Source organism: Lepidochelys kempii, chromosome 12, assembly GCF_965140285.1.
Source record: "Lepidochelys kempii isolate rLepKem1 chromosome 12, rLepKem1.hap1, whole genome shotgun sequence".
Taxonomy (NCBI): domain Eukaryota; kingdom Metazoa; phylum Chordata; order Testudines; family Cheloniidae; genus Lepidochelys; species Lepidochelys kempii.
The window spans coordinates 38,268,026-38,278,409 of NC_136391.1; the positions used below are offsets into that span (position 1 = coordinate 38,268,026).

The 10,384-nt window shown below is 44.6% G+C and overlaps 1 protein-coding gene across 1 annotated transcript; it reads right to left on the reverse strand.

Moving 5' to 3' along the window:
- Positions 1-1,327: 1,327 nt before the first annotated feature.
- On the reverse strand, positions 1,328-7,918 carry LOC144929161 (kelch domain-containing protein 4-like). Its single transcript, XM_078848058.1, has 4 exons — positions 7,738-7,918; positions 5,030-5,121; positions 3,887-3,942; positions 1,328-1,498 (listed from the first exon to the last, which is right to left on the reverse strand). The coding sequence occupies exons 1-4, from the start codon at positions 7,834-7,836 to the stop codon at positions 1,485-1,487; spliced, it is 261 nt and encodes an 86-aa protein (XP_078704184.1). The 5' UTR covers positions 7,837-7,918; the 3' UTR covers positions 1,328-1,484.
- Between the last annotated feature and the right edge of the window lie 2,466 nt (positions 7,919-10,384).

Genomic DNA, 10,384 nt, shown 5'->3' on the forward strand with positions numbered 1-10,384 from the left:
CAGCTAATACAGCTGGCCTGTGTGAAATGAGTTGGGAGAGGACTCGGCCTAATTCGCAGGGCACCGCTGTTTGCGTAATAAAAACCATCTCCACAACTGGCACTGACAAGCAACCATATTGGCAAATGTGCCAGAGGAGAGGAAGACCGAACTGCTCCCTCACCTAACTTGAGCTGGTAACTCAGAGGTGAAGGGCTGCACATCCTCGAAGGAACAACAGAAGCCTGATGGTCGGAGTACCTCGGAAACTGCAAAATAATTTCCTTTGCACAGGCATCAGCTGCCTCTGCAGAATGTGGGGAAATTGTTTGGGACAGATATGGCAGCTTCCTGCCACATCCTTGGGAGATTTTATTGAATTAAGTTGAAGTACCTTTGGGGTCCACTGTATTAATTGCATGGTTTATGTTCGACTGTGTCCTGCTCCATGGGGGAGGGCTGCCACAGCTCCTCCAGGAACCAAAACCATGGGTGGTGCTGAAGGCAAATCACCCAGATTGCAACCCCCAGAGAAGTACCATGTCCTGGGAAGGCATGCATGTACTCATTCCAACTGGATTCTCCAGAGACCAAGGGACCAAAAGGATTTTTGAATAAACAGACTCATCTTAAACTGACTTGGGGCTCTTCTTCCTGATCCAGCGAATGCACAGGACTATCTGCCCAAGCGGGCCCCAACTCTTGCGGAAGGTTAGAAAGACTTTGGCCTCCTAATGCTGTTACTGTAGCATTAGAAGGAGCTGTGTGGTAACTTGTAAACTGCAAGCAATACACTGGTCCTAGCCCTCGGAAACAAAGCAAGGAGCAGATACTGGCCATTTTCAGCAGTCTGGCTTGCTGGGAATATCACAGTGAAAGGCAGGGAGCTGTACAGCCTTAAAACCCCCTGGTCAGGAGGGAGAGAGACATGCGTCTCCACCCCAGAGAGGTGACAATCACCATCACCATGCCGGTCAGGTGATCAGTAGCCTATTTCTACTGCTATACTCTTATTATCATAGAGATTCTATGGTACACTTTGACTCATTTAAGTCACAGTGAAGGATCATCCCTCTAATTTCTCAGCACAATGAGCCACAGCTTGATCACAATGTTGGCATCGCATTGTGACTAGGATACTAAGAAGTCCTAACCCCTTGGAAACACAGCTGTCTATTACCATAGCATCTTGAAATACAACATCAAGAAAAGGAGTACTTGTGGCACCTTAGAGACTAACCAATTTATTTGAGCATGAGCTTTCGTGAGCTACAGAAGTGAGCTGTAGCTCACGAAAGCTCATGCTCAAATAAATGGGTTCGTGTCTAAGGTGCCACAAGTCCTCCTTTTCTTTTTGCGAATACAGACTAACACGGCTGCTACTCTGAAACAACATCAAGAGTAATTCTAAGTGCTTTACCTGATGGGCACAGCGCCTGGGAGGAGGATTTGGGATATCTACTTTACTCCAGCTGTTCTTCCGGATGTTGTAAATGTACAGCTCATTATACAGGAACGTCTGTGGGAGGGAAAAGGAAAATGGTATCACCAGAACTCACCATTTAACTTTACCCAACAGAAGCATGTCAAATTCTCAACCTGCCTCTACCAGAGGCTGAAAGAATGCAACAGTCCTTTTCTACTAAGCAAGAACAAGACAAGGCCAGCCTGCTGGGTCCATGGCATCACTCTGCTCTCATGCTAGGGGATCAGAGTGCCATAGGCAGGATTGGGTTTGCGGCTTGCCGGGCCCTATGCAAATACGCGGACGGAACCATCCTGTTCCCACCCCATTTGTGAGAAGGTCCAACCACCATCTCCCTGCTGGCAGTCACCTCAGACAGCAAAAAGCCTCCACACACAGCTTACATGGGCCAAGAAGCCAGGAGATGTGGCTGAGGAACAGCTTTCTATGTCAAGGATACTATTTAGGGAAGTCAGTCTGCAGCACAACCTGCTGGTGCCTGGGCAAAATGGTACCACTGTGGGGAAAATCAGGGATGGCTCCCTGGCTGGTGGATTGGGTGCATGTTTGAGATGTGAAGCTCCTGAAAGATGGAGCCCAACACAGCTGCACAGCCTAAGGCTGCCCATGATAAGGGGGTCAACAAACATGGGGACAAGGGTTATCCAGTGGATATATCCACTTGGACTTTCAGCAAGCCTTTGACAAGGTGCCTCAGCAAAGGCTCTTATGCAAAGTAAGCAGTCCAGCAATAAGAGGGAAGGTTCTCCCATGGATCTGTAACCAGTTAAAAGATAGAAAACAAAGGGGAGGAATAAATGGTCAGTTTTCAGAATGAAGAGAGGTAAATAGTGGGGTCCCCCAGAGGTCTATACTGGGACCACTGCTGTTCAACATATTCATAAATGATCTGAAAAAAGGGGTAAACAGTGAGGTGTCAAAATTTGCAGACAATACAGAATTACTCAAAATAGTTAAGTCCAAAGCAGACTGTGAAGAGTTACAAAGGGATCTCACAGAACTGGGTGACGAGGCAACAAAACGACAGATGAAATTCAATGTTGATAAATGCATGGTAATGTTAGGAACCATTAGGAAAGGGATATCTAATAAGACAAAAAATATCCTAATGCCTTTATATAAATCCCGGGTATGCCCACACTTTGAATACTGTGGGGAGATGTGGTCGCTCCATCTCTGAAAAGATGTATTAGAATTGGAAAAGGTACAGAGAAGGGCAACAAAAATTATTAGGGGTCTGGAACAGCTTCCATATGAGGAGAGATTAAAAAGACTGGGACTTTTCAGCTTGGAAAAGAGAAGACTAAGAGGGGATATGATAGAATCTATAAAATCTTTACTGGTGTCGAGAAAGTAAATAAGAAAGTGTCATTTACTCCTTCACATAACACAAGAACTAGGGGTCATCCAATGAAATTAATAGGCAGCGGGTTTAAAACAAAGATAAGGAAGTATTTCTTCACATAACACACAGTCAACCTGTGGAACTTTTTGCTGGAGGATGTTGTGAAGCCCAAAACTTAAGAGGGTTCAAAAAAGAACTAGATAAGTTCCTAGAGGATAGGTCCATCAATAGCTATTAGCCAGGATGGGCAGGGATAGAGAACCATGCTCTGGGTGTCCCTGAACCTCTGATTACCAGAAGCTGGGAGTTGATGACAGGAGATGGATCATTCGATAATTGCCTTGTTCTGTTCATTCCCTCTGAAGCATCTGGCCACTGTCAGATGACAGGATACTGGGCTAGATGGACCATTGGTCTCACCCAGTCTGGCCGTTCTGATGAGTACTATAAAGGTGGTGCTCAGCTATGACAGATTGAAAGCAAGGGGAAATGACTGACGTGAGTGGAGCTTGTTAACAGCCAACGCAGGCTAGGGTAGCACTGAATCAAAGCCCGATGACTATAAACAGACTTGAGCTTCCAGGAAGCACAAGGAGCTTCCCACCTCCAGGAATATGGTAAGTAAGTTCAAGATTTGGAGGCAGGAACTGTTGAGGGACCACCAGTGCTTACCCCTTCTGGGCTAACAGAAGCATCTCACTTTCATGGTGGGGCAAGCGGGGCAAACACACAGTACAACAGGAACCAAAGATGAGGGGTAAATATGGTCCATATCAAGCCTAGAGAAATTATGACGCCCTGCAATATTGTTGCTTATGCAATCACTCTGACCCCTTAATGGACCCCAGTGCTCCTTGATCCTGCCGACACAGCTCAGCTTAGGTGTGAGACAGTATTAGCATGGAATTAAAGGCTATTTTGCTCTTATTCTGAGAAAAATGTATATTTGATGACCTCCGCTTGGAATTTTTGCTCCAGATGAAACCCGTACAAATTACAGTCAAGGCAATGGGGGAGGGAGGGGAAGGATAGATAAATGGAAGAATACTTTACTTTTTGGCCATTGAAATATTCACCTCCAAAAAGGATCAATTCGTCTCTCTCGGGATGAGCAGACAAGGAGGCGTTCAGCCTGCATCAGAAAGAGAGATGGGCAGACATCAGCACATAACAGAACCATTTGTAACTCAGCTCAGAGGCTACTCGCTACAGTTCTGGATGCATAATTTAACAAGCCCTAGCACGTCTCCCCTCTAGGCCAAAGTGCCTCTCCATCACCCACACAGCTACGAGTTCCTGATCATTTTTTTTTATTTCCAAGCCAAAAACTTTCTGAAGAAATTAACTTTTTGGAAACTTCCAGAAAGGCTAATCTGAAATCCTCTCCTATTTTAGGAACACACATTACATTGTCATTTACCACGGCCTTTGACATGATTTTAATTTTAATGCTGATGAATAAGGAGCAAAGATTAGCTTTGTCATGACACGCAGCTACGGCTCTAATTGGGCTGTCTCATTTTAAGTTATCTGCACCATTCTTCCATAGATACCGCTGTTCGCTTCAGATTCCCACACCTGTATGTAACAGGAGTTTGACAGCATCTAGCACTTCACGGGATCAGACCTCAAAGAAGCTCCTTGTTAACTGATCCGCCCAACTGCTTTCTGAGGTAGGCAAGTATCATTATCTCCTCCTTACAGAGGGGGTACAGATACAGAAAGGTCAAGTGTCGTTCAAGGCACTGAATCAGTGGCAGCTACAGGTCTAGAACCTTGCAGTGCCAGGATACCGATCCTGTGCTCCGGCCACTAGCCCACTGTATCTTGTATCTCACAAGGCATTCTCATAACAATTTTACCAACAATTTTAGGGTAGCGTGCCCTCAGCTTTCCAGCCCAAGTCATAAGGTTCCCCTTCATTAATCTATGTTATACCGCCCAAAGCCCTCAGATCTAACCACCAGCTTCGATAAGATTCCCCACTTTGGCTCTTTTTAGCAGGCTGAAGGGAAGATAAAAAGCAGCTGTTAGCAGAGAGGTGTTACTGGTCCCTTTGATGCTCTGAGGACTGAATACCCTATACATTTTTATCCCTCCATAAAAGTGTTTTTGCCTGATACTACATCCTCCACTCTCAGGATATAACTTAAACTTAAGTTTCATTGATGCCACCACTTGCTGAAGAACAACAGTCAAGGTTCCCGGTGATCTCTTACCTTGGTGAGGGTGGGGGACAGGCTGTCTCAATTATCTGGGTCTTTTTAGCATCTAATGTCTGGAATTCTGCTATCAGGGCTTCAAGATCCTCCTGAAAGTAAACAGCCAGTTGGGCATGATTTTTTTGGCACATACTGTCATCCACATACCATGAAAACCTACCCTAGCCACTAGTTCGATTTTCCTATTTTCCTTACATTTGATTAGATTCACCTCATTAAACTATGAGGTACGAAGGTTATATATTTTTTCCTCCTACACTAAAGGCTGGTCCTCCCTGCTGTATATTGCTGAATTTGTAAGCAGGTTATACCACAATGCCATGGCTAGTGCACAGTTCCTACCCCTACAGAGGTGTTTCACCTTTACTGGTAAGCAGTTCTGTAGCACAACTGGTAGTTGAAACACAAGTCTTAGCACAGGGCAGCTGTTTCAGCATTTGTGAAACTGATGTGCGGATCTAATCGGACAGATGTTAAAATCCACTGTTGTTCTTTCTAGGCCTGACTCCTGTGCAAGCAGAAAGATAAATGTGTTTGCTATTTCAAATTTATACTTCATCTGAAGAGACAACTTCATGTGTTATCTTTTATTCTCCTTCAGTTTCTGTAAAGTAAAAAACAGAGCACGCAACACCAAAGCCCCCGAATTATGCAAGAGTCAAAGAAAATCTCTTCCCCACTCCCCCTTCCTCTTTAGATAAGAGTTGGAAAGTTATAACCATCCATGTGCCCTAACAGTACTAGGACTGTTCATTCTTTCTTGGTCCAACTTTCTTTTTTTGCTATACTTGCGATCCCTTGGTAAGACACTCGAATCAATTAGTTTAAACTTTCTCATTCTGCAGCAGCAGGGTGGCTGGGAGTCAAATTTGTCTCTGGTCAAATTTAATTTTTTTTTAAATAAAAAAATCAATTTGACAAATTCAAAGAGCAATAGAAATGTTTAACCATAAATAAAATAGATTTCATACAATCCCTTTCTTGTTTTTGCCACCAACCAGGCAAATAAGACAATTGCTCATACAAGTGAAACATTACCACTACAGAATAAATATTCTAAGTTTTGAGCCTATGAGGCAAAAGACTTTTGGGTCAAGATTTGAGATTGCCATTTGAGAAATTATACAAATTATAAAAAACCAGGTAACGTGGCAAATCTTCAACCTGGCCAATCTTTAGTCTGGCCAGACCCACATGGGCAAAACCATCTGTACCTCTCAATACCAGCATCTCTCTCTTCCAAATAAGCCAATTGCATTGTTTGAAAAAGGAGAGCTCTCTAGTGAAACACTTAAACACATGTTTAACTTTAAGCATGTGAACAGTCTCACTGACTTCATTAGGAGTGTCTACTTGCTTAGCCTTAAACACAGGCTTACATCTTTCACTGGATCAGATGAGAGTGCACCGTACTTTGCAAGACTGAGCCCATAACTCCTCTCCCTGGTTGGGGTTTACACCCTGCAAATATTTGTAGAGGGTTACGCCACTTACTTACTCGTGATTTAGCCAAGTTTTACTTATTTAGGTCTTGGATAAGCTCTTTCATAAATAGAATCTAAATAAAATCTAGGGGTTTTTTATCTGACCCTGTAACTCAGCCTTTCTGACCCCAACTATTTTTATTTATTGCTCTTCTTTATTGCTCCATTAGTCAATTCAAATTGAAACATTTTAAAAAAAAAAAAAAAAAACCAAAACCTCCCCATGGCATTTGCAGCTCAATCCTTGCAGCACTCCACAAGGACCTGCACGTACTAAACTTCTTTTATTGTCTAGACTGAGAGCAGTGCAGATAGCAAACAAACAGCATGGCGGGCGGCCCAGATCCTGCAATTCGCTGTATGCCTGCAGCCTGCTGACCCTGCACACAGGCACAAGAAAACAGTGAGGCAGAGTATAGGCACAGCTGTCCGTCTGTGTGCAGTGAATTGCAGGACTAGGGACCTCAGATTTGCAGGATTCTTTCAGACTTTAGAAATGCACATTGCTTTTTGTGACATCACTAAGTAAAACGCATCATTTCCCAATACATTTTTTAAACCTGGCAATGTCTTTTAAAAAATCCCTTTTTTGCAGCATTGCTACCACTGAGATTTAACTTTAAGGGCTAGATTAGCAAAATTTGTCAAGTCTGTGGCAGCCACAGCTTCCAAGAAGAGTTTTCAAGAAGTGCACTGACAGCTTAATATCCACAGCTTGCTTTCACAAACACAGGACACTGTGTGGAGGAATGCACGCTAGGACATCTGCGATAACATGAACAAGAGAGGCCTTTAGCTTTCAAGAGAAACTTTTCCCTTAGGCATGGCTTGTTTGAAGCTCACGTTATAGGAAAAAGAGCCCAGACAGAATGAGGATAAATGCGACGGTTCTGTGTTGAATTTCACTTGTGTGTGTGTTGCTTGCTGTCTCCTCAGAGAAATCCATGGGGACGATGAATACATATTGCATCTGCAAGCCAAAGGGTTAAGCGTCTCACACACACACACCCCGGGCGGGAGGAGATTGGCAGCAGTGAGCTCTTCAGGGGAAGGCAGCTCTAATAAAACACCATGGGGGAAGGAAGTCTTTTAGTTAGTCACGACCAGGAGCTATGGCACAGTGTGTGTGTGTGTGTGTTTGCTGCACTAGCCGCCTGTACACTCTGCTGGGTGGGGGAAGCAATCCCCTGCTACCTGACCTGCCCCAGCACCACCACTCACCTCCTCCTTCTTAGCTCTCTTGGAGACTTTTTTCTCCATCTTAGCAGCTGTTTTCTCTGCCCCTTTCACCTTCTTCTCCTTCTTGCTTTTCTTACCCATGCTTTCAGCCTGGGTCACTGCCAGGATGCACTGTGCAGGAGGCTCCTGCAGAGCGACCCAGCTGAGCACAATCACTTCCTAGGCAGTCAGGGGTGATTTCCTGCCTGGGGTGGACAGGAAGGAGCTCGCCAAGTGCTGTTGTGAATGCCATCTGCTGGGCTGGATGGCTTCTCACACCAGCTTGCTGCCTTGCTGGGCAAAGCCATGGTGCAGCTGTGCTAGGAACAGGCTTTGCTTCCTGTCCCAAAGGGAGAGGTACAAGGCCAGCCTGAGGCTTGTGCAAAGAACTGCACTCCATGCTAGGGGGAGGGAGGGTCACTTTGAGCACACCCGAATGCACCCAGGGGTTCACCCACCCACTAGCTTACTGTGAGCCCACTTTGACCAGTACCCAAATTACGGGGAAAAAGTCAGGGGGGCCCTGACTGTCAAGTGGCTTACTTTAATTTGAACAGTCGTGTGATGTAAGACAAAAGGCAGGTAGCCCCAAAAAGTAATAAGGGGCCCCCCCAAAAAACTCCCCTGTAATGGAAGCCCTAGCTTTGAGCTCCAAAACCACTGGTCTGGAAAGAAGGGCAGTTTGCCCCAGGCACTCCAGTTGGGAGGGCCCCCAAACCAAGTGATGTTGTGATCTGGCACATGGGGGTCGCAACACCACTCAGGTTTGCCCTCGTTTGCCCCTCCATAGATGAGGAGGGAACGGGCCAAACCTGAATGGCACCATGACCCACATTAGCTACTTGAAATGTTAGGAGGTGTAGTTTGCCAACCCCAGCCGTTCAGGAATCATGACCCAGGCCTCAACAAATTATTAGACTTGCTTAAAAATTATGAGATTTAATAAAAATAAGAAATGTGGGGTTCTTTTCATTTGCCTTCCTGTTTCTTTAGGGGGAACTCAGGTCAGGTTTTGAGCTGTTCTCTACAACCATGAGGGCTAGAAACTCACTTTTTCTAAGCCAGTCTCATGATTTTGGGGGACCTGACTTATGATTTTTGAAAACTTGGGGTTGGCGATACTCCAATGCTCTATAAACGTCCCTTTGGTGCTAAGGACCAACTAGTAATTATTAGGATTGCTATTAACTATGTGTTTCACACTGATATTGAGCCCCCGTTAGAATCTCGTCAAACTGTAATTGGAAAAAGTGATCATTTTGACTTTGAGAGTATATTTTTTTAAATTAAACCGGTTTTGAACACTGTAAAAATCAGTCTGAGTTTAAATCCAAGGAGGCATGATTCTTTTCATTAGGTTCCACTGTAAAATATGCTTGTGTAATTGTTTTTCCACTTCCAGAAAAAAAGTAGAATTATTATATTTTCACTGAAAATAAATAAAAAACCCTCCAAGAATGTGAGGCCGGGCTGTCTTCCACCAATGCCTAATCTGTCTGCCAGTGTTTTTCCATAGTACCTGTCACGGTTACATCTAAATGCTGACACAGCTAATAAGCTAAATACTTTAAGCCCATACCCTAGAAACTGCAGGATCATTCAGATTTTTTGAATATCTCCCTAAAATCTGAATCTCAGCTTTTTCAAGATAATAAAAAAAACAGAGCGAGAACTGTAAAAAATCTTTAGCGCTGCAGACAATACACATCCCACTAAACATTTGTTTGGCTGGCAGTCTTGAAAATGCCAGGGTTATAATTAAGGCTAGAATGAGTCATCAATAAGTTTATACCAGGAAAGTGAACCGAGAACTTAGGAGAGTTTAGATGGAATGAATGGGGCAAATCCTCAGCGGGTGTAAATCAATAGCTCAGACACAGGGACTTTTCTTTCTCTCAGAAAGAAACCCGTGGGTGAAATCCGGGCCCCACTGAAGTCAATGAGAGCTTTGCCCCTCAATTTACTGCAGTCAGACTTTCACCTAATATATTTTAGGGAGATTTTGAAGGGAAGAAAGGCTTGAGGTATTTAAATCTTTGAGGTAGTGTAAGACAGGCAGCTGACTCTCCAGAGCCCCCTTGTGGCCATAGGTTGCTCTCCAGGCAACCAGCCTCGATTTCCCCTCTTAGGCTTCTCAAAAACTTAACTTCAGGCTTTTTCTTGGTCAACAAAGTCCCCCTCCTTGGGGACTAGGCTTATTACTACAAAATAAACAGCAAATAAAACTCAATCACAAAACAAAGTCCATTCATAAGTCCCCACAACCCAATGTTTCTTTTCTTCCTCACAGGCCTTCCCACCTGGGGCCCCTGCATTCTCTCCCCTGCATGAGCAGGGTCTCTCCCAGGCCACCCTGCCTGGAGAGTTCTGCTCACACTTTCCTACTTCTTGAGTTTTTTCCCCTGTTGACTCAGGGCCCTGCAGAACCTTCTTACTCCCTACAACAGCTACAGCCATAGCTGAAGTTTCCTGGGCTTCCTTTCTTCACCTTAACTACCTGCTCCTTTTGTACAGGGAGCACCTGATTCCCCTCCAGTGTGGCTCATCCGGTGATCAGGGTTGGCTTAGCCTCAGGCCCTCCAGCCCATGGGCCAGCCAGCCTGTTGCAAGGTCTAAGGAGATCTTTATCATCCACAACTTGAAATGGCAT